General features: G+C 47.1%; 5 protein-coding genes across 7 annotated transcripts; 3 read left to right on the forward strand and 2 right to left on the reverse strand.

Moving 5' to 3' along the window:
• Positions 1-1554: 1554 nt before the first annotated feature.
• LOC9661039 (9-cis-epoxycarotenoid dioxygenase NCED4, chloroplastic) lies at positions 1555-4191 on the reverse strand. Its single transcript, XM_024687767.1, has one exon. The coding sequence runs from the start codon at positions 3805-3807 to the stop codon at positions 1738-1740; it is 2070 nt and encodes a 689-aa protein (XP_024543535.1). The 5' UTR covers positions 3808-4191; the 3' UTR covers positions 1555-1737.
• Positions 4192-11299: 7108 nt separating this feature from the next.
• Positions 11300-13196, forward strand: LOC9661480 (chloroplast stem-loop binding protein of 41 kDa b, chloroplastic). 3 transcript variants are annotated; one of them, XM_024687648.1, is made up of 10 exons: positions 11300-11438; positions 11485-11697; positions 11783-11869; positions 11932-12022; positions 12077-12131; positions 12187-12247; positions 12307-12528; positions 12584-12700; positions 12776-12865; positions 12920-13196. In XM_024687648.1, the coding sequence occupies exons 1-10, from the start codon at positions 11322-11324 to the stop codon at positions 13100-13102; spliced, it is 1236 nt and encodes a 411-aa protein (XP_024543416.1). In that variant the 5' UTR covers positions 11300-11321; the 3' UTR covers positions 13103-13196. The 3 variants fall into 3 exon arrangements, with proteins under 3 accessions (XP_024543416.1, XP_024543415.1, XP_024543417.1); XM_024687647.1 differs by having other exon boundaries at positions 11932-12131; XM_024687649.1 differs by having other exon boundaries at positions 11368-11484; positions 11545-11697; positions 11932-12131.
• LOC9661040 (leucine-rich repeat receptor-like serine/threonine-protein kinase BAM1) lies at positions 13100-15644 on the reverse strand. Its single transcript, XM_002982577.2, has 13 exons — positions 15528-15644; positions 15340-15469; positions 15211-15282; positions 15057-15128; positions 14929-15000; positions 14811-14867; positions 14713-14756; positions 14496-14639; positions 14246-14427; positions 14041-14185; positions 13744-13983; positions 13555-13694; positions 13100-13500 (listed from the first exon to the last, which is right to left on the reverse strand). Exons 1-13 carry the CDS (start codon positions 15622-15624, stop codon positions 13198-13200), a joined length of 1698 nt encoding a protein of 565 aa, XP_002982623.1. The 5' UTR covers positions 15625-15644; the 3' UTR covers positions 13100-13197.
• A 544-nt stretch (positions 15645-16188) lies between these two features.
• Positions 16189-17736, forward strand: LOC112350764 (pentatricopeptide repeat-containing protein At4g02750-like). The gene has a single exon (XM_024687560.1). It carries the CDS (start codon positions 16189-16191, stop codon positions 17734-17736), a length of 1548 nt encoding a protein of 515 aa, XP_024543328.1.
• A 20-nt stretch (positions 17737-17756) lies between these two features.
• On the forward strand, positions 17757-18756 carry LOC9661481 (ATP synthase mitochondrial F1 complex assembly factor 1). Its single transcript, XM_024687650.1, has 5 exons — positions 17757-17986; positions 18060-18139; positions 18194-18252; positions 18327-18493; positions 18554-18756. The coding sequence occupies exons 1-5, from the start codon at positions 17828-17830 to the stop codon at positions 18689-18691; spliced, it is 603 nt and encodes a 200-aa protein (XP_024543418.1). The 5' UTR covers positions 17757-17827; the 3' UTR covers positions 18692-18756.
• The last annotated feature ends 3550 nt before the right edge of the window (positions 18757-22306 follow it).

A 22306-nucleotide genomic window follows, 5' to 3' on the forward strand; every position in this document is an offset into this window, starting at 1 on the left:
TTCCCCCCCCCCCCCTTAAAGTTGCATAGTTGCTGCCCTCGAGGTCCAGGTATTCCGACGAGAAAGCTTACGCAGCAAAGGTGCGAATATAAACCGTGGCGAATGTTTGTGCGTCTCCCTTTGGCCGGATGGGTTGATTGATCGATCGCATCAAATCGAGCAACAGTTGAAAAACAAACATAGAAAGGTAAAAAAACGAATAAAACTTTCCATGCTAAATCAAGAACACCAAGGTCGTGCCATTTGGTAGGACTGCACATCACTGCACCAGTGTCTCGCTACCACTTGAACACGATTCCAAAGTTGCCTATGGAAGTTTTACTTTTCCATCTCTAGCGCGTGGAGAAAGATTGCAACTAAGAGTACCATGTCCCAGGGTTGCTTGTAGCCCGCCTCTCTTCTCTCGTCTCGAGGTCTCCTTGCTTGCCTTGACCAACCTGCTAACAGTGTTACACCCAGGTCTTTCTCTTCGCCAAGAAAACCACGCTGATTGGACGAGGCAATGTACTAAGGTTTGCTGTAAAACTTCCGGCGAGACACGCATACTATATACAATATTATAAATTAATTTTTACTTCTAAATTTAAATTTTAATTGTAATTTTATTAGGAAAAGTATTGTGGTAAATCCAATCCAAGCCACTAGCAATACCAATAATTTTGCAAGGTAGAGATTCAGACCATGTCATCGGATTAGAAGGTAGTCACACCATCGCTGTGTGTGCTTGTCTTGTTGTCTGCGATCTCTAAGTACTTTTTGCGTGATTGCATAGGAATACTTAAGCTATTTGATAGAATCGCTACGATCGGATACTCCGGGGCTCGACGTACGCCTCCGGGAGGGCGACACTTCCGTACGAGTTGAATGTCACAGATCATGCTCGGAGCACTCAGCCTTTGGCGAGCTCGATTTGCTCACACCCCAAGTGTGGACCAAGATCCAGCCAAGTGGCATCTGTGGTGCTCAAAGTCGGCGATTAAACAATGCGTCGCGAGGGGCGCGAGGGCATTTTTCTAACACGCTTCACTAACCTAAACCGTAAAATATATGGAGATGGGTGATGCTTAAACAAATGCCCAATAGATCTTTGGAGAGCGTTCTTGGCTTCTTGTCGAGTTTGTAGCAGGAATCCTGTGCCGAAACTGGTCAACACCCATAGCTTTAAATGCCAAAAGAAGGAGAGGGAAGAAGACAATAGTTGCATTTTCCTCTCTCCCTCGTTTTGGAATTCTCAGTGAGAATTGAAGAAAATTGTAAAAAAGGCCACTCAGATCCACGGAAGGGAAGTGAGGAGATGGCTTGCTTCTAATCCAGTTCATCTCCATCCAAATTTTCATGGCCTGGAGCACGTTGACTGGCTGCTATGCTGCCACTTTGGGGTATACCCATTCAGGGCATATGTCTTAAAAGGGGCCGGCTCTCCTCGGCTAGAAAACACGCCCATGATATTTTGGCAATTTGTTGCGAGCAGGAGAAGCCTCTGGCGAACTCGAAAGCAACAAAACAAAGATAAAAACACCGAAATATATATATAAAAGTATATATATATCTTCTTTGTTTTCATTTTAATGTACACAAGCAAAAAAACCAAGGAAAAAAAGCTCGAGGGAAAGAGAGAGGGGACCGGGGGCCGATTCCAATGGCTATATGCACAAGAGCGGCTCTCCACTTGTCCCCCCACGAAAAACTTCGCAAACCTTTCCTCTCTCGACGATGGACGCTGCATTCTCTCGTCCATCAGTCGCTCTGGCTGGCCAGTTCCTCCTCGGACACGAAGGTGCCGTGGAAGCCATACGGCACCCGCGCCGGAAGCTGGACCGAGGCCAGGAGCTCCAGGTTGTCAGTGGCGGCGTCCAGCACCAGGAGCTCCGACACTCCCGTGCTCTCGTTGTGAACGAACGTGAGGACGTAGCCATCGTCCTCGGCCGCGTCCGGGTCGGACGTCCGGGGCACGAAGAAGGGCTCGCCACCAAAGCAATTCTCGCCGTGCACGCGACGGCCCACAACACAGTCGGATACCACCTCGGCCTCCGCCACCTCGGTCTCCACCTCGGCCTTCTCCTTCTTTAGCGAGAGGTCCACCTTGGCGATGCCCGAGATCTTTGGCCACGGGTCCGCCACCGCCAGGTAGAGGTAGCGGCACTGGCGGCCCAGGACGCGGCGGTTCACAGTCCCGGCCTCGAGGTTGAGCCCGGCGATGGGTGTCCGAGTTGACGTGCCCGTGGTCAAGTTGAGCCGGATTTCGCACAGCACGCTGCTCATCTCCTCGTGTCCATTCGGGGACTCGTTGAAGACGCAGTCGGGCGGAGTCATGCACGATCCCAGCACCACGATCTCATCCTCGCTCGCCTCCCATGCATTCCAGACGTGGAAGCAGAAGCAATCCGGCACCTCCACCCACTTGAGCTCGTCCGAGGTGGTGGCATACTTCGGGAGCACTCCAAAGCGGGCCTTCTTCTTGGGATCGTAGACCACGGGCGATTTGCCCAGGAGCATCCGCAGGAGCTGGAACACCACCTGCTGGTCCGGGATCACCACGAACCTGTCGGTGATGGCGAAGTCGTGCATCATGGTCGCCCCGGGGAGCGGGATCTCCACGTCCGGCCGCTTGGTTCCATCCGCCGCGAAGCTGAAGTACCTGAGATACGGCTTCTTGACCACGTCGTAGCTGAGCGCGAAGAGCTCCCCGGTGCGCGGGTCCTTCTTGGGGTGCGCGATCATGGAGCTCGCTTTGAGCTGCCCGTGGAAGTCGTAGCGCCCAATAGTGGAGACGTCGCCATCGCCCTCGATCCGGAGCGCGTAGGGCTGATCGTCCTCGGACATGGCCAGGAGCTTGCCATCGAAGAAGACGACGCCGGCGTTGGCCGGACCCATCCCCTTGCCCGCGTCCACCAGCCCGGCCAGGGAGCGGAGGTAGTAGAGCGCGAGGCGGGCGGCGCCGCCATGGCCGTGGAGCTCCCCCACCGCCTTGGGGAAGAAGGCGCGGCCCAGCCGCTCCTCCTGGCACAGCCGGTTTGTCCGCGTGAAGCGCGAGCAGTACGTGGCGGTACCGCCCGAGAGCCGCACGGCATGGAGCATACCGTCGCCGTCAAAGAGGTGGTGGCCGGCGACGGGCTTAAACCGCGGGTTGGCGCCGTTGCGCACGTACAGCCCGTCAAGCCCGTCGGGGAGACGGCCCGTGACGGGCAGTCGGATGCCCGAGGCCGGGCACTCAGGCACCGGCGCGAAATTGCCCTCGAGCTGGACAGCCGGATTGGCGGTGGAGGGGAGGTGATCGCCCTCCAGGATGGGGATGACGCGCTGCTCGATCCAGTCTAGTGCTCCCGCCGCCATCTTCTGGGCGGGTTTCCATTGCTCGATCGCGATCCCTGGCGTTTGCCCCGGCTTTGTGAAGGATTCGCGAAGGTTCCACAGGGGAATGTCGTCCCACGAGAGCGATGACTTGGGGGCGATGGAGATTGCCCGTGTGATGCTCGCCTCGAGCGCTTGGATGCAATCCTCGATGGATGGAGCTGCCGCCGCCGCTGATAGGAGACTGGCCAGAGGGGAGCTGCTGGATTCCTGGGGCGATGGCGATGGCGATGGTGGGCAGTCGATTAAATGCGCCTGGATCCCTCTCCTGGCGCTCCTCTTGATCGTCCCCTTGGGCAATTGGGCTTGGAGCCGCGATCTGGAGCAGAGGCTGTGGTGAATTTGGCGCCTGGAGGTGAAACAAGACGAAGACGAGGAGCTGGAAGAGGACGAGGCAGAGCTCGCGATCATCAAGCTCGTGATCCCCCTGCTGCTGCATTCCATGGCTGCTGCCATGGGACGATCGAAGGAAGGAGAAGAGGAGAAATGGGGGAGAAGAGGAGGGGGAGGGGAAAAGGAAGAGATTTCTCGGAGTTGGCGAGAATTCGACAAGAACAAACCAGGGCTCTGCTGCTCTCACAATATATACGTGTTTGCTGCTCCCAAGAGATGAAGACAAATTACCATTCGCTGGCCAACCAACTGGAGGGATGGTGGAAATTTTTTTACGCAGCAGCCACGAGAAACAAGGGGGAATTTTAAGAAGGAAGCCTCTTGTGCGCGATTAGAAATTCCTGGAACAAGGAAACACGAAGAAGAGGGCCGTGGAGCTCTCGCTCTCTCTCTCTCTCTCGCTCACTCTTCTCGCAAGTATATCCCTTTCCAGGAATTCTGGGCCAAAAATTTAGCGCTGGGCTTTGTGTTGTGGTGGGCTTCAGGGGCGTGTATATATATATACGTGGAGGATTAGGGCAAAAAGAGTGCCAAGTTGGAAATCTCGCGGCACGACACGTGGATGGATGCCCCACACGGCTTAACTGAAGGTTTTTGGAGACAATGCGATGGTGTGTTGTGCGCCTGTGTGTGAAATTGGGATTGATCGATGGAGATTGGGTGGTGTAGACAGAGGGTTGACTCAAGGAATAACCTTCTTTATTCCGGGAAAAAGAAAAGGTAGATTTGTATAATGGGCTTCTTTGGAGGAGACGCGCTTTTTCAACACCTTGCTTTCATGTCCGAGTTTGAATTCAATCCACTTTGTGTTGTCGTTGTTGTTGCTGCTGCTGGTTCTATTTCAGTTGTTGCTGACAACGAAAGATCTTAGACAACTTCTCCTGGACAAAGATCAAGTTCTTGGACAAAAACGTTGAGATCAACTCCTTCCCCTGGAGAATCCATGTGTGGTAATCTCGTTAAAGGGATTCCGTGCAACGAACCTGGTGGATTAGTTTTGATCTTGCTTTATAGGGTTCTTGGGCCGGGGTCACGTATTTGTCAAGTGATGTGAGAACAGTGAAAGGAGACGAGATCGCAAAATCTTTTAGCGCGGCTCCCCTTTTGTGTTTTTGTTTTTTCTTAGGTGTATGAGAAAATTACACATGCTTCACGTTGGCTTCTGATGTACGGGGGCTCACAAATGTGTATGCATACAAAGATGTTTCATTCAAGCAATGTTCTTCCGAAAGAATTTGGGCGCTTCCTGGATTGGCGTGTGCAGCAAACACGTTGTCCATCCGGCCACCTTCGTCCCAACCCGAGGTCGGTGCAGTGGGATGGTTCTTTCATGGTCAAAATGTTTGAAAGTCTTGCTTGGTACAGTAAACAGATCTTAATCAGGGCGAATTCAAATTCTTTGGGAAAAGAATAAAACGTGCAGGAAAGCATCACATGGAAGTTATTGGAAATCTAACACTGATTCATTTGAATTTGTAAACTAGTGGAGGCCGCCATGTTCAAACTGCAACCTCCCCTGGGCTTGACTTGAGTTGGAAGAACATCGGATCACGATGATTGGGGAGGGAAAACTTTCAACAAAGGCCAAGAACATGGATTAGTACTAATAAAATCTCTCCACCCACATGCCCTCTGGGCAGCTATCACATTGCCATCAACATTGATGGGGCAGATTGGCCAGGATCTATAAAACCATGTAAGTTTTTTTCTAGTTCTGGATTTCAGAAGATTCACCTTTTTATTGAATTAAGATTCACAAACACCGACAAACTACCTCCTGCGAACTCCCTCTTTATAGCAAGCAACAGCAAAACAACAACCAACTTAACGAGTTCAAAGATGCTCATCCACTTAAACTATATCATCATCATGTTTGACTAGCAATAAATCTGACCATCCCCACATTCAAATTGCAGCAACTTTTGCCTTCATTCCTGCCGCCACCACCTTTTCTGCTTCGTAGAGGACCTCTTGCTTGGCGGCCACCCGACTAAATGTCTTATATGTGCCACAGCAAGCAAGCCGCAGCATGGAAACAGAAACAGACAACGACATTTTCTGCCGCATCTGCATCTACTTTGCCCAGAGCCTGACAAGATATGCATGCATGCGTGATGCTGAAATGTCTAGGGCTCAGAACGGAGGTGAGCGGGGATTTTGGTCTCCCATGCCGTCACCGCCCCTCCATGTGGGCTATAATCCACGGCCCTTACAGAGAAATTGGAAGAATCTAGAATGGAGATGTTGCACTGATTTAGGCCGGGAGAGCTCCTGCTCTGACGCTTGGTTGTTGCTTGAATTTAGCAATTTCCACCTTGCCCACTACAACCACGCAAACGCAAGGCCGCCACCCCCCTCCATGTGAACAAAGCATGGAGATGCTTAACTCGTGCATGTGACAAAATACCGCATTTAATGCTTTTTTTAAAACTAGTATGTTATCTAGGGTTTTTGCTTTTTTTAAAATGGAGATTCACGTCCATAACTGATATAACTGAAAAGCAAGGGGGACCCAGGGAATATGCTACCTCCGACATATTTTTGAAATTTTGGTTTGAAGGAAATATTTTTGGGTAGCCAATCACAGAAGTGCGTGTGGAATGTCGTGGCAAGTTGAGGATATAGCATTTGAATGAAACACATGGCAATGGCGGCGGGCCACCACGGGGAGAGAATCTACTACACGTGGCGTGATCACATCAGTTCCAAGTAGCTCTTGTCGGTCAGCATTTTGACCAACACATGGGACGCTGTAAAAAAAAGTGCATTTTCTTTTCCTCCACTCCCTTTTTTTCTTCATTGCCTTGTTTCCAAAAGGTGGCACGTCCCAAATCATTCCATGTCTTCATTTTCCATAATCCATATATCAATCTATCTATCTATCTATCTACATGCTGTTTAGATAAAGAAAAACATGAAAAGAATAACAAAGAAGAAAAGAGAAAAAGCTTTCAGAAATTAGCTTTCTCTCTGAATGGCGCACACAAGAATTTCTAGAGAACACTCTCACACAAAAGTCATCTTTTGTTACTTTCCTGGTCGACCACCACCCAGGCCAGACTTACATGTTTCCGTGAGCGTGTGCTAGAATAAATTGCAAGGCTGTCTGTCCCTCAGGAAGAAGGAGAATGACAAGCAATTGACCTGACCTGCGAGCTGCAGATTTTGAAAGCAAGTTCTGAATCAAAGAAAGAAAGGAAAAAAAGGAAAAACCATTATGACTCCATTTCCTGTGAAGTTGGAGCCAGGAGGTCGGGCAGCGTTGTGGAGCTCGCAGAGACTGTCCTTTTCTTTGTGGATCCATCCCTTCCATGCCTGTCGGCGCAAATGGCTCCACGGCATCGATCACATACACTAGTCGCACACTCATCTAGATCCAACACACTCATGCTTCCAGTACCATCATTTTCTGTGTGACAAACCTCCACCGCTGTGGAGACCTTTCCTGTTGCGAAACCATCCCGATCTTGGCGAGGAAACCCCCACGAAGAACGAGGAGAGTTGGTTTGACTGTGCAAATCGCTTGGGTCAAAAGATTCTTTCCTCGCACCGCCCTTTGAATCGGAGAGTGAAACCTATCAAGGCAGAAGAAAAAGTATAACAAGTTGGAGAACGCCTGCTTTCGCCAGCTTGAGTGTTGTCGGTCAGTGCTGTAACGAAAAGTGTAGTTACAGTGCGGCAGCCAAGTGACCCTCTTTTCGTGTTTTTATGAACCAGTGGATGTGATGTGCGACAGATGGAAATGGATATTGATAAGAAATTTAGAGAGAAAAGTGGCGAGGAAGTCCAAGTGTAGCGTGTTCTCTTTTTTGTGGAACACTTGGGCAGAAGTAGTTTGTTTGGATTGAGTGTTTGACCAGGTGACGAGTTTTCAAACACCTGAAAGGTGAAATCGGACTCTCAATCCTCTCCCAACCCTCATTTCATGAGATGTTTGGCTGTGCAAGCGACGAGAAGGATGCTTGTGTGTCAGTGCAAGTTGATCCTCGCTCTGCTGTGTCATATCAGAGCCACAGTGGACCTGAAAGCTGATGTCTCATTACTTGCAACATAAAAACGCATGCTCGTGTTTCGCGCAATAGCTAACGGGGGCATGATTTGGACGAGTAGTTCTAAACCAGGTGGATGATAATATCGTCGGCTCTGTAGCATGACATAACCCTCGATGAACACGATGCTTTGCTGGCCCGGGTAACAGATATATTCGTTCCACACCAAAGATTTCTCCGTAACAAACCCTAATGCTATCATGATGTGGGAGCTCTAGAAACGTGCAAAAAGCTAGTGATTCTAAAATCATCTAGAGGGACAAAACTTTGATTTATGTCTACAATAATACATGTTTTTGGGAAATGTTCCTAAGTTCAGTGTAAAACAATTTTCTATAATGTGAATTTTCTGTCTACGTTTTCCCAAAAAGGTGGTATGGTATGGTTGCACACTTGGTAAGGCGGTTTGACGAGGTGGACCAAGTGTTCCAAACACCTGAAAACTGGAGATGGCGTGGAGTCTCTGTCAATCCAATCCCAATTCCACATTCCTTGCAATCCTGCTTTTGTGGACGTTTGGTGCGAGTCACGGGAAGGATGCTTCTATGTCAGTGCAAGTTGCACCAGTGTGTGCGTGTCTGTGATGAGTGAAAGGAAGCGTCTTCTTTGTGTCAAGCTCTGCCATGTCAAATCGAAACAACAGTATTGTTCCTCACTTTTATTTTATTTTTTTTCTTTTTGACAAGTAGAAAAAAAACGTGTCAAAATGTAAAGGGCATGATCGTGTTAAGGAATGATTTGGACCAGTGGTGGATAATCTTCAAGAGGTCTGTAGCATGACACGGACCATCCACAAACTGCTGCCCGGGAAATCGTAGATTCTTGTTATGACGTGGTGTGCTGCAAACATGCCTTCTATAACCAATTTTGATTGGAAGGCAGAAGCCGAAAGCGATGGATTTCATCAAACGAGATATGCCAAAGATATTTGCGATTCATATGAGCCCTATTGATATTTTGACCAAGAGCCCTAAACTAACGTACATGATTGCGGGAAAACCGGCATTGGCGGCAGCGGATGATTGCAGCGGTTCTGGAATCACAGGGCAGAGAGCAGCAGTTTTGTGATCCCTGCTCTGCCAGATCGAAGCGTTTGTAGCATCGAGCAGCACTAGATTCGCGGGGGTGCCCTGGAGCGCCGCTCTCACCACGCCTCTCCCGGATGTGTTCGTGCTCCAGCGCACGAATCCGGAGACTAGAACCTGGAGCTCGCCCTGGTCCGTGAAATTGAAGTTAAATCCATAGTTGTAGCCGGAGGAGTAGCTGTCGGAGTAGGTTGATGCGCTACGATTGCGCTGGATTGTCTCGCAGGGAGAGCTCCATTTCACGAACCCGGATTGCATGACGATCCGGAGCTGCGCCCCAGATCCAAAAAACGCCCAGAAGATGAGGGAGTAGGATCCGCCGGGTGATGTCAGGATTTCCGGAGCCATTCCAGCGTTGGCATTGGCATCGAGCTGTGAGTCCCTGCTGCTCATGCCGAAGCCATAAAACTTCCCTACTACTAACTCGGATTCAGCGGTGGTGGAAGAAAAATCGAGCATCACGAGAAGAACGAGCATGGTGATTCGGATTGCCATGGAGCGATTGATCTAGAGAGAGCCAAATCAAGCCCTTGTGGTTTAGATATTGGAAGGATTTGACAACTGTGTAGTCTTGGATTGCAAGTTTGATGTTTGACATTTGCACTGCCATCACGTTCTTGGTTACAGGAGAAGAAATTTATGTTTATTCCTAGCATGTGCTATTAGATATTGATTGCAACTTACTAATATATGGAGGAAATAAAATCTTATGGTCAACAAATAAAAACTATATTTTCAATCTTCTTATAGTCTCAAAGCACAACTAATACCTTTATTAAATGTCTCTTACAATGAAAACGTTATTTGGGCTTTCAATAACTTATTATAAATAAGTTTTTTTTAACCTTCATGTTTAAGCATAAAAGAATTTAATATTTAATTTATGACTTCGATATGAGATGTTTAAAAGAAATCACTATAAGGATTAAGTTAGTTTTCAAAAAACATAAACTCATATATATTCTATTAAACCATAACTATTATTTCTCAAGATATATCACTATAACTATTTCATCGTGATAATTAATATGTCTAAATTTCTGATAACAAAGGAACTTCATGTAAGGAAATTAAATTTGTGATTATAAAGTAAATCAATAAAAGACATCTAAATATAACCTCCAAGCTTATAAATTATATTACTTTGAATATAATTATATTGATAATAATGATCTCCTTGAAAATTTGGTGTTTGTTGTTCTTTTTCCTTTAATCTTAAGTTTGGAGAGTTTAAAAAAAAACATTGCATTTTGGAATAATAAATATATAAATTTTTAATATGGTGTTATGAGGTCCAAGTGTACAACTACGGTGCCATATATTATTACTAAGATAGTGGGATTTTGGTAAGTATCAGATTAGGACCACTTGCTCTTATATATAAGTTAGGGTGTTTGGACTAATTGAATGTTGTATCCATGCACTCACAGATATAAGATAAATAAAATAATATGGTAAGAATGTAATAAATTTTATTGGTAAGAACTTTATAACATTAAAAAATTTCACACTATAAATTTCTTAAGGTTGCCACTTGAATTGAAAATATAAAACCTGATTTATAATTCTATGCTTAAATCCTATATATTCAAGCTATAAAAAATAAAAAATCATGTTAATTATGAAAACCTATAGAATATAGTGCCTCCTTCCTTAACATTAAAATAAGCATAATAACTCTAAATACGAGCTCCTTATAGTTGAAAAAGAAAGAGAAGGTAATGAAGAAAACTTAAAAGTAAGAAAAAGATGACACTAAAAGTTTATGTTCAACACACACACACACACATATGTGTTATTTGTTATAATTTTTGGGATATTGAGCATTAGAAGATATATAGAATAAATAGTTCTCAATTACACATTTTTAAATTGGTTTAAATAGCATTAATATGGGAATAAACTGGATAATTTACCTTCAAGTATTATACATTTCTAACTTTATACTATAATTATACCTATTAAACATTCATGGTGTATCCATTGTTGAGATTTAAATATACAATTATAGCAGATATAAAAGTAAAGTACAATAATAATGTGTTTATTGAAATTTGTTAATATTCTTAGTATAATTAATTCAATTAGTAGAAATAGATTAAGTTTGATTAAGAAAATTCTTTTGTAAGGTTTTGCTATAAATTATTTATGATTATATGATGGTAGATACAAATACTTAAAAAGATAATTTTAATCTAAGATATACTAAAGCTCTTTATAAAGAAGTTCTTTTACATCATATTAATAGTTATCATAGGGAAACACTTATTAAATATAATCTAGTTAATTCACCTTTAACACCTAGAACTATATTATTTTTGTGCTATAGTTTGTATTTGTTGTGGAAAATGTTTCTTTTTGTTTTTAACTTATAAAAAATAATAGTTGCTATGTGATTTTGAATAGGAAGTTTGAAACTAAGATTTTATACTGATACATACATATGCTAGAATATGCTAGTATTTCAGTAAAGTTATGTTACGTGGAAGAATGGAGGTCGTCTATTTGCTATCGTGCTGTGTGTGTTGGGCGAAGAGGTGTAGGTCGCCATGGCGGGAAGGTTTGTGTCGGATTTCACACATAATGGGCTAATCGGGAATCACCAGGTACATACTACATTGTCACGATTGATCATCCTGCAAGATTTTCTTCCTGTACATGATCAGTGTAGAAATCCATGGCGCCGGCGGCCACAGGGTGTTGTCAACACAAAAGCGTCTCTGGGGGCTCCGGAAAGGGCTAAAAAGATTTTGATGATGGGAGGGAGTCGATTCATCGGTGTTTACCTGGCTAGGACGCTTGTCAAGGCCGGTCATGAGGTGAATGAAAAAACAAATAGGTACTTTCTCGATGCAGTGATTTAAATTTTTCTTGTCTCTCCGCTCCCTCTTTTGTTGGATCTAGGTGAGCCTTTTCACTCGTGGAAAGACGCCAATTACGCAGCAGCTCGCTGGCGAATCGAACGAAGCTTATGCCGAGTATCAACTCCGAGTACACGCTTTGGCTAATTTTTTTAATACGCTTTTCTCTGCTAAGTTTTGGCTGGTTTTTAGGTGAAACACATTCAAGGGGATCGACAAGACTTTGAAGCTCTCAAGAGCAAGATTGGCGAAGCTGGTTTTGAGGTGGTCTACGATATCAATGGTATCGAGAAAAAAAACTTCGTTTATAAAGCTATATTTCACTATAATCATACAGGAAGAGAGGCCGCGGAAGTGGAACCCATCGTTGACGCGCTTCCGGATCTCCAGCAGTAAGAATCACAGTTAGTCAATTACTTCTCCAGTGAATTTTTCCACTTTTCACAGGTACATCTACTGCTCATCAGCTGGAGTATACTTAAAGTCAGACCTTCTTCCACATTTTGAGGTGATTTAGTTTGCTCCTTTCGGTTTTGAGATTGTTTTAGCTTGTGTGCTAATTCTCAGGTGGATGCTGTGGATCCGAAAAGCAGGCACAAAGGAAAACTTGACACTGAATCTTTGCTCCAAGACAAGGGAGTAACTTGGACGTCAATCAGGCCAGTTTACATATACGGACCTCTCAACTACAATCCAGTGGAAGAGTGGTTTTTCCATCGCCTCAAAGCAGGGAGACCAATTCCAGTTCCTGGATCTGGTCTTCAAATCACGCAGCTGGGCCATGTCAAGGTAACCAGTTCTCATCAACCTTTGCTTCTTTTGACGTGAAAATGATGTGATCTAGGACTTGGCTGATGCGTTTGTAAAGGTGATGGACAATCCAAAAGCTTTCAATCAGGTCTTCAACATCTCTGGATCCAAGTACGTTACTTTTGATGGGATTGCTCGAGCGTGCGCGAAGGTAAAGTATAGTTTACAATATTTTTTTTCTAGACAAAAATCTTGCGAGAAAGGTTTTTGACAAACACACACACAGGCTGGTGGATTCCCGGACCCGGAGATCGTGCACTACAACCCAAAAAACTTCGACTTTGGAAAGAAAAAAGCTTTTCCTCTTCGCGACCAAGTAAAAGCTCCATTTTTCTTCCTTCTCTTCCATAGAAATGGTTTGTTTTTCCAGCATTTCTTTGCGTCGATCGACAAGGCCAAGCAGGAGCTAGACTGGACACCGAGATTTAATCTCGTGGATGGTCTCAGAGATTCCTACGAGCTCGATTTTGGACGTGGGAAGTTCCGCAAAGAGGCCGATTTCTCGACAGACGAGATGATACTGAGCGCTGGACGAGTACACGCCACAGTCTAATAGAACGCTTCTATTTCCCATGCACACTACAAAGCCCTTCGTTTATTATCACTGTGAAAACTCTCTAGATCATAATCATTTGCTGGTTTCCTTCTTCACGACGTACATCCTCCTGGAAGGAGGCTCTCGCCGGTTCTCCGAGCGGAAGCGGAAGCTTGCGCGTCCCCGTGTAGCGTGTCCATCACCAGCTCGATAAACAGGCCATCGAGCTCGGATGATTTGTTGGAGATGAGCACCTCCTCCACCAAAAACTGGACAACTTCGTCCATTCGCGGCCGCAGCACCGGGAGTAGCTCCGTACACATGGTGGCCAGCTGAGCGATCTTCTTCACTTCCCACACGGGAGACTTTCTCAGCTCCTCGTCGATAAGCTCTCCACTCTCACATGTTTGCAGCACCTATAGATGAAGAAAAAATCGAGTGAAATGGAAGTGGAAGAAGAATTTCCATACCCAGTCTCTTAGCATAACTCCGGCGGACCTGACAGTTTCCAACAGAAACCACGGTGGCTGTCCCGTGATCATCTGGATCAGAAAGACTCCAAATCCATAGCTATCGCCTTTGGAGCTCATTAGAGTTCCAGTGCTTGCCTCTGAGACAAATCCAAATCGCGATTAGAACTCGCGAGCTTTCGTTCTCACCCGGTGGATCGTAGACTGCGTTGCGTACATCACGTGCTTGCGACGACGTTTGCTGTAGAAGCCTGTAGAGGCCATGGTCCGTTAGCTTTGGCGTGAAGTCGTCGTCAATCAGAATGTTGCTTGGTTTTAAGGAGCCGTGAATGATTTCCATGCCTGACGAGTGCAGATACGCCAGGCCTTTTGCAACTCCGAGGATCACTATTTTCCTCTTGTCCCAATCAAACTCTTTGCGACGCTGCCCTGACAAGACACATGGAGAAAGGCTGGATTCCAGAAATTTAATCTCAAGTTTCTCACCGGAAAGGAATGCGGTCAAGTTGGGACCTGGAACATATTCAGACACCAAGAATTTGTCGTCTCTCGAATTGCAAAAGCCCAAAAGGCCCGCCACATTTTTATGCCTCGCTCTCGAGAGAATCTCTATTTCCTTCGCGAAACCAGCCTGATGAACAAGATACTCCAGTTAAAAAGATGGCGACAAATCAAAGAATGTTTTTATCACCTTGAACTCAACGTTTATCAGCTGTTTTACAGCCACGTTGTATCCCCCACTGGATCTTCCTCGATAGACAACCCCACTTGCGCCTTGGCCCAGGATGTTTGTCTCGTCAAACTCAGCTGTCGCTAGCTTGAGCTCGTCTAAAGAGTAGTCCGTGGGACACTCATAAGCACCATTATGACTAACTGCAAAAAAGGAGCGCTGTAGGCAAGTTATAGAGTGCATCATGCGGGAAAGAAGGTCGAATAAATACGTTTTCTTGATGCAAGCTCGGTGAACGATCTTGTCGTTCGTCTTCGCCACCTTATGACGCCTACAATGGCTAGAAAGCAAAGCAGAGCCAGCACCGAGCCCATAACCGCCAGCATGGCTGTGCTGAAAGAGTGTGCTTCAACGCCTAGAAAAAGAGAAAACACAGCGAGCCATACGAGAATAAATGACAATTCATATGGCAAAGATTGGTAGAGTACCTGAACAAGATTCTGAGGTACAAAGGTCGGGATTACCCTTGAACCTGCACGTTTAGCATGTTACTCATCAAAACGTAATTTTGTAACCAGAAACTTACGAATCAGCTGAGAGCCCCTGGGGAACATTGCCACTAAGTCGATTGTATGATAAATCACTGTGACATCAAAGCAAAATGGCACCATGCAAAACTAATAAAACCTTGAAACAACACCTACAGTTTTCTTAGCTTCTTCAGTTTCGTGATTGCTTCGGGAATGTGTCCATCGAATCTATTGCCGTGGAGATCCCTGCGAAAAGAAAAAGTGGTCAATATCATGCTCAGCGAAGACCACTGTAACCATACAGGACTTTCAAGTTGACAAGGTTTCCTATCTCCGCGGGAATTGCTCCCACTAACGCGTTTCTGGAAAGATTCCTGTAGAACAACACACAGGAAGATCCACTGCTCTAAATCCTCGTACACGAGAAATACCAAATGAAAGAATGACAAGACTCACAGATGCAAGAGAGACGAAAGCTTCCCAACGTCAGCACACAGTGTCCCGGACAAATAGTGCCCCGACAACTCCCTGTAGGATGGAAAAGGATAGAACAGAGGTTTCACCGCGTCACAACAACAAACTTACAAGCTCATCACTCTTTGGTTGCTGCTACACTTGACTCCTTGCCAAGAGCACGGGCTACTGGACGCCTCCCAGCTCAAGAGCGACCTCGACGCATTCCCAAAGCAGTATTTCAGCCGCAGCAATGCAGCGACTGCGAAGGGAACGATTGAGAGAAGCAAATCAGCGAAAAATTCGAAGATAAAACGCACCGTCCGGATCGGCGCCAATGCGCGCCACCGCCGACGCCGCAACAGCGATCCAATGTAGCAACAGCGGCAGCAGGAGATTGGAGCTTGCTCGTGTCATCACTTCCCTAGCGAGCTCCAGCTCCTACATTGTCCTCCCGCATCCTCGTAAACCCTAGCTCTTGCTGTCAGCTCCACAAAATCCCGGCCGTCGCTAATTACGCCACGTGGCGCATTACATTCCCGCCACGACAGGCGGGCATATTCGCTTTAGCCCCGGTAAATGCTGTAGATGAGCCAGAGGTTTTCTCCACAGGTGGATGCGTTTGCCCGCGCTCTCAAGAGCTGTGCTTTGGCCAGGGATCTCTCCAGGGGCAAGAAGCTCCACTCGCAAATCCTCGCAAGCCCACACAACTATGACAGATACCTCGGGAATCTCCTCGTGGACATGTACGGCAAATGCGGCTGCCTGGAGAACGCGCGATCCACATTCGATGCCATCGTCGATCCCAATGTATATTCCTGGAATCTTATCCTGGGCGCGTACATCCAATGCGGTGGGTTCGCAGACGTGGCGGGGTGCTTCGATTCCATGCCCAAGAGGGACGTGGTATCGTGGAACGCGATTCTCGCGGCATATACCGCGACTGGGCATCTGGAAGATGCTATAAGAGTCTTTGAGGGAATGCCGCAGAGGGACGTGGTGTCGTGGAACTCGCTGCTAAATCTGTACGGGCAGAATGGCGATGCCGTCCTGGCCAAATCTATGTACGATAGCATGCCCGAGAGGGACATAATCTCCATGAACGCCATGGGTCAAGCATATGCCCAGGCCGGGCATTACAAAAGTGCTAAAGATGCCTTTGATCGAATGCCACACCACAGCGTTGTGTCCTGGAACGCTATGATTAAAGTCTACACAATGGCCGGCGACACTACACTGGCTCTCCAGGCTTTCAATGATATGAAGCAAAGGGACGTGCTTTCGTGGACGGCTTTGCTCTCAGCATATGCCCTGGCTGGGCATCTGGAGGAATCTCGCTCCTTGTTTGAGAAGATGCCACAGCGGGATCTGGTGTCGTGGAACGCTATCGCGCAGGCTCATGCCCTCGGCGGCCAAGTCGAACGGGCGACGCGAATATTCTCGGACATGCCCGATCGAGATGCCATTTCGTGGACCGCAATCATCCAGGCATATGGACGGACTGGGAGCCCGGATAGATCCAAGCATTACTTTGATTCCATGCCTAGAAAGGACGTACTGTCCTGGGTGGCCTTGCTCCAAGCATATTCCCAGGCGGGAGTCCTTGACACTGCCAGTAGATTGTTTGAGTTGGTGCCAGTGAGGGATGGAGCAGCACACAATGCGATGCTCCAGGCATATGCCAACACTGGGAATCTGGAAGATACTAGGAGGATCTTCCACGCAATGCCCCAGCGAGACATCGTTGCCTGGAATCTGGTGATCCAGGCATATTCTCAGTCGGGTAGCGCACCGGGTGCCCAAATGGTACACGAGAAGATGCCCGCGTGGGACGTGGTGTCGTGGACGTGTACGATGGCCACCCACGCGCAGTACGGCAGATTCCAGGACGCCAAGGGAATGTTCGAGGAGATGCCCGAGCGGAATATCGTGTCGTGGACGGCTATGATTCACGCGTACGTCCAGGCGGGGAATGTCCACCAGGCCCGGGCCATGTTTGACGACTTGCAAGGGAAAGATTCCATCTCGTGGAACACTATGATCCAATCGTGTGCCGCGAATGGCCAATGGGAGAGTGTGCTGGAGCTCTCCCATTTGATGGTCTTGGACGGCCATAGACCCAACGAGTTGACCTTTGTGGGGATCTTGACCGGGTGTAGCCACGTCGGCATGCTCGAGGAGAGCCGGTCCCATTTCCTGGCCATGCAAGACGCGTACGGACTGGCCCCCATTGTTGACCACTACTGCTGCATGGTGGACATTTTGGGCCGCGCAAAGCAGCTGAAGGAGGCCGAGGAGCTTATCGACACAATGCCGTGCGTTCCGTACCCCGTGGTGTGGACCATCTTGTTAGGAGCGTGTAGGATCCATGGTGACGTGGTGAGGGCCGCGAGGGCTGCTGACATGGCGGTGGCGATGGATGCCAGCCAGGAGGAGTCCGCGCCCTACATTCTCATGTCCAGTGTGTATGCCGAGGCCGGGAGGAAGGCCATGTCATTGGCACGTGGCAGGGAGAAAGAAGCCAGCTAGGAAGGTAGCGCCAGCTCAGCTTTCTTTACACTCTTTTAGGGTTCTAGGCGCTATTTGAAAATGTGTGGCAGTTGCGTTCTAGGGCTCTCAAATGTGGAGGATGGCGTCATGGCGCGCGCTGTGGAGGAGGGATTTCTCGCAGTTTGCGCCAGGCTACACTCTCATCACTCCAAAATCTCTGAATTCCATTCTCAAGGTGGAGAGTGTCAAGAACAAATCGGCGGATGAGCTCACTTTCATCTGGAATCAGGTACGCATTGTAGCTCTTTCGTGGCGAGCTAGCGGAGCTAGCGCGATTCGTTTGTTCTTCCTTGTTTTTGCAGTATCACATTGGCCGAGGGCATGTAAGTGCCGTGATGAGCACCGATTTTTTCAAGAGATTCCAGGAGCGCGCCAGAGAATGGTGAGGGCTTATCTTTGTGTGGATGCTTTGGAACTGATCTTCGCTCGCATTTAGTCCCAACTTTGTGCTGCCGCTAAGAAAGCCCAAAGGCTACATCAGCTTCTTCCTCCAAGGTAAAAATCTTTCAATCTTCTTTTCTCTTGATGGTGTTCTTGGTGGAGAAGTTCTCAGTGGATTTCTTTTTCAGCTCAGATGCCATTCCTCCTCCTCACTTCGCTCGAAGACTACAAGCTTAAAGGCTCCAACGCTGCTCCATATCTCACCATAGCTCACTACACCGACTTTGCGGACTCCAAAGGCATCGTTCTAGTTCGCGGCGACATTGTCTTCCCCAGCCAGCTTAGCGACGACGAGGTTCGTGATTTCGCCCTCTCGAGAATCATCAAAGTTTTCATTGTTTCTGTGTTCTTCCAGGGGAATTCACTGCTGAAATACGCCCATTCTTTCTACATCCGCGACGATCGATACCTCCTCGTCAAGGCATTCACGCACAACAGCGAAGATTTCAATTTCAAGGACGTGGTGAGAGAGCTGGATTACGACTACGTGTAGCGCCTCGTCCTAACTTGGACTTAACCTTCCCTTTAAAAATTTAACCGACACCCCTTTTATTGCTAGATGCCAGGGGAATATCCGCAGTGGGGGATGGAGTCTCGTCTTCCCCTACGACGATGGCGGGCGCTGGCGAGCGGCTCCTCTAGCGCCTTGTGAGGTTCGTTTGTAGCATCCATCCTGGACGCCCGTGGCAAGGATGAAGGTTTTGCGCGCGAGGTAGGGGTTTCGCGACGCGCCTAGGGTTTGATCGTCGCGGGGGAAGGATTCTCGCCACGGATTCCTGCCTCAATGCCGGTGGAATAGGGTTCCAGGAATCGAGCGGCATGGCCACGGAGCTTGATTCGCAGGGCGCCACTTCGAATTCCTGCAATGGGGTTTGTGATGAGCTCACGCTGTCTCCCAGTTTTCTGGAGCACAGCTACACGCCAATGCGCATCACAAGGAGCAAGGCGTCTCTCCGGATGGCGTTCGCTGTCATCTCTGGAGGGGAGACTACTACCAATGCTCCTACTGCAGCTCCAGTGAAGAATGGGGCTAGCGTTTCCGGGAAGAATGGCTCGAATGGTTCCGTGAAGAATGGTTCCTCCAATGGTTCTTCTACCAGCGTTGTTATCAGGAGAACCGGCAAAAGGAGTGTAAGCAGAGGCTTGCGCTCGGGATGGAGCAGCAAGCCGGGGAAAGTGGTCGATGCTCCAAAAGCCAGCCAGAAGAAGTCTGGATCTACAGGAAGTAGAAGCCACGGGTTAAGTCAGCTAAAGATCTCAGCGGGAGATGGTAGTGTCAAGCTAAAGCTCACAGCCGCGAATGATGCGGACAGTGGTCATGGTGGCGAGGATGTCTCAAGTGGAGTCACCGAAGGAGAGACGACGAGAACGAGTAACAAGGCCGATGCTCCTGTTTTGACGAAAGTGAAGCCCTCTGCAGTTGGCTGGGTTATGTGCGACGATTGCCGGAAATGGCGATGCATTTCTGCCGAGCTTGCTGATTCTATCGAATCATCTGATATTCGCTGGTAAGTTTTCCTCGTTTATCTTTCTCTTCCCTTATTGTCTATGTTGTTGTTTTTCCAGGACTTGCCGAGAAAATCCGAACAGGAAGTTTTCCGACTGTTCTGTGCCTCAAGAGAAAAGCAATGCTGAGATCAACGCGGAACTAAACATCTCGGAAATATCTTCTTCCGAGTGCGACGATAATGAACCCGCTGTTAACTCTAAATGTGGAGGTATGACATGATTTGGCTCCACTGGGAAATGATGTGTGCTCTTTGCAGTTTCATGGACACAGATTCGTCATAACATCTTTCAGCACCGCCACCAAAAGACTCTTGACGACGATGACGTATGCTCTTGGTTTGATATTCTACTTGTTTACGAGAGTCTTGTGTTTTTTCAGACGTTAATATGCCTTTGCAAGCCACCAAAAGATGGTAGTCCTGGGTGTGGAGAAGACTGTTTAAACCGAATGGTGAACGTGGAGTGCTCACCGGATACATGCCCTTGCGGAGAGCGTTGTTCAAACCAGCAGGTGAGTTTTGTTGCTAAAGGTACAAACTGATGCGATTTTACTTCCTCTCTTGTTTAGTTTGGCAAAAGGGAGTATTCCAATGTCGCTCTTGTCAGGTGTGGCAAGAAAGGCTTTGGATTGAAAGCGCTGGAAAACATTGCGAAGGGCTCTTTCGTGATTGAATACGTTGGAGAGGTTTGCTTTTTATTTTCTTGTTTGCGCTTAATTTTCTCACTCGGTGCATCTCCAGGTACTAGACAGTCGATCATTTGAACTGCGTCAGAAGGAGTACGCTCGTCAGAGACAAAAGCATTTCTATTTCATGACACTTAATAGTAGTGAAGTAAGGGTTTGATGGTTTAGACGGCTTCTAAATCTGTTCCAATATTTTCTTTTGCAGGTGATTGACGCATGCAGGAAAGGTAATCTTGGACGATTTATCAATCACAGTTGTGAACCCAATTGTCAGACTGAAAAGGTAAGGAACTTACAAGCATTCCATTCGACTGCTAAAGGTTTTCTTTTTTCTTTATTCAGTGGTGTGTGAACGGAGAAATATGCATTGGTCTGTTTGCTATTAGGGACGTTGCGAAGGTATTATTTACAAAGCCGATTATGTGCTTGAATAACTTCCTTTCGCTTTGTTTTCCGGTGATTTAGAATGAAGAGATTACATTCAATTACAACTTTGAACGACTTTATGGGGCAGCCGCCAAGAAATGTCACTGTGGATCTGCTCATTGTCGTGGCTATATTGGTGGAGATCCTTCAAATCCTAGGGACGTTGTACAGACTGACTCTGAGGAAGATCTAGAGCCGATTATGCTGAAAGATGATGAGAGTGAAGACGAGGACATCGTTGATACTGAGGTTGTACAAGAAACACCAAAGTCTTGTACACCGCCTGAAGCATTGTTTGAGGAGCCGAAGCCCGAACTACTGGTAAAAGAGATTCCGATACCCAAGCCGAAGCCTCTGGCTAAAGTGAAGCGACCAAAACCTTCTGGCCGACCGAAGAAGGTGCCATTCAAAGGCTTCTTTTCGTCGAACAAATCTGAGGGGTACAGACCATCGCGTTACAGCGAAGGTAAGTAATGTCTGTCGGTTTCTTCCGTTTCACAAACTTCGCTTATGCAGTTGAGGATAAACTTGATAAGCTGCTTAACGATAAAGGGGGACTCGTAAAGAAAAAGGTAATTTGCCACGTTTGTTTTTGGCCAGTTGTTTGACAAGTGTAACTGGTTCTGTAGGAAACTCCGAAACAGTACTTGAAACTTTTGGTCATATCAACCGCGTCCGGGGACGAATCGAAAGAGGGGACATCTTGCAGGTAGAGGTTTTCCTTTTGTTTAAATGACACCTTTATACATTCGGGACATGTAGTATGCGGGATCTTTCACTGCTTTTGGATGCGATGCTCAAGACGACATCCCGTAGCATTCTAACGGAAGTTATTCAAAAGAACGGTAAGCTTAGTTTGATAGTCATCTCTTTCCCACTTTCTTTTTTTCTAAACAGGACTTCAGCTACTTCACAATCTGGTGAAGCAGAGCCGGAAAAGCTACACAAAGATTCCAATTCTTCGGAAGTTGATGAAGGTGAGCTGGATAATCCCTGTATGATTAAGGAGATATTTATACTTCAATGCCCTTCAAAGGTTCTCGAGGCACTTGCTGAGAAGACGGTTTTGAAAAGCAAGCACATGACGTCAACACCACCAAGGAACGGCATGGAAAGGTAAAAAAAATGTTTCTTTACTGGACAATACTTTACTTGATTGCATGCAGTTTTGTAAAATCAATATTCGAGCTGACACGGCACGACGATATAGAGGTACATAGAAGCTACCATACTGTCAAAGAGTTGATCATGTTAATGTTAATGCAGGTTCAACAAATCTCCCGCCGGTTCCAAAAGAACTGGTTACCTAACATGTTTGACTTACTCGCGAATGAGAAGTGTTCCGAGAGCCCAAAATTCTGGGGTCCAGAGAGGTAAGTCACCCTGGCATTCGTAGCGCAAATTCCGACTCCGTGGTTTGTTTTACAGGTTTTCACAGAAAAGAGAACTTTTCCGTTCGTCGAAGCCGGAAGAAAAGCCCAGGAGACC

Source organism: Selaginella moellendorffii, unplaced genomic scaffold (genome assembly GCF_000143415.4).
Source record: "Selaginella moellendorffii unplaced genomic scaffold, v1.0 SELMOscaffold_54, whole genome shotgun sequence".
Classification (NCBI taxonomy): Eukaryota; Viridiplantae; Streptophyta; class Lycopodiopsida; order Selaginellales; family Selaginellaceae; genus Selaginella; species Selaginella moellendorffii.

Bases quoted from the DNA above. Each gene is read 5' to 3' on its own strand.
- LOC112350764 (XM_024687560.1), top strand. From the start codon at position 16,189: ATGCCGCAGAGGGACGTGGTGTCGTGGAACTCGCTGCTAAATCTGTAC.
- LOC9661040 (XM_002982577.2), bottom strand. From the start codon at position 15,624: ATGACACGAGCAAGCTCCAATCTCCTGCTGCCGCTGTTGCTACATTGG. The intron at 15,470-15,527 runs GTGCGTTTTATC...TTCCCTTCGCAG, and splicing joins CATTGGCGCCGATCCGGACG to TCGCTGCATTGCTGCGGCTG. The intron at 15,283-15,339 runs GTAAGTTTGTTG...TCCATCCTACAG, and splicing joins AACCAAAGAGTGATGAGCTT to GGAGTTGTCGGGGCACTATT.
- LOC9661039 (XM_024687767.1), bottom strand. From the start codon at position 3,807: ATGGCAGCAGCCATGGAATGCAGCAGCAGGGGGATCACGAGCTTGATG.
- LOC9661480 (XM_024687647.1), top strand. From the start codon at position 11,322: ATGCTAGAATATGCTAGTATTTCAGTAAAGTTATGTTACGTGGAAGAA. The intron at 11,698-11,782 runs GTGAATGAAAAA...TGTTGGATCTAG, and splicing joins TTGTCAAGGCCGGTCATGAG to GTGAGCCTTTTCACTCGTGG. The intron at 11,870-11,931 runs GTACACGCTTTG...GCTGGTTTTTAG, and splicing joins ATGCCGAGTATCAACTCCGA to GTGAAACACATTCAAGGGGA.
- LOC9661481 (XM_024687650.1), top strand. From the start codon at position 17,828: ATGTGGAGGATGGCGTCATGGCGCGCGCTGTGGAGGAGGGATTTCTCG. The intron at 17,987-18,059 runs GTACGCATTGTA...TTGTTTTTGCAG, and splicing joins TCACTTTCATCTGGAATCAG to TATCACATTGGCCGAGGGCA. The intron at 18,253-18,326 runs GTAAAAATCTTT...TTTCTTTTTCAG, and splicing joins CATCAGCTTCTTCCTCCAAG to CTCAGATGCCATTCCTCCTC.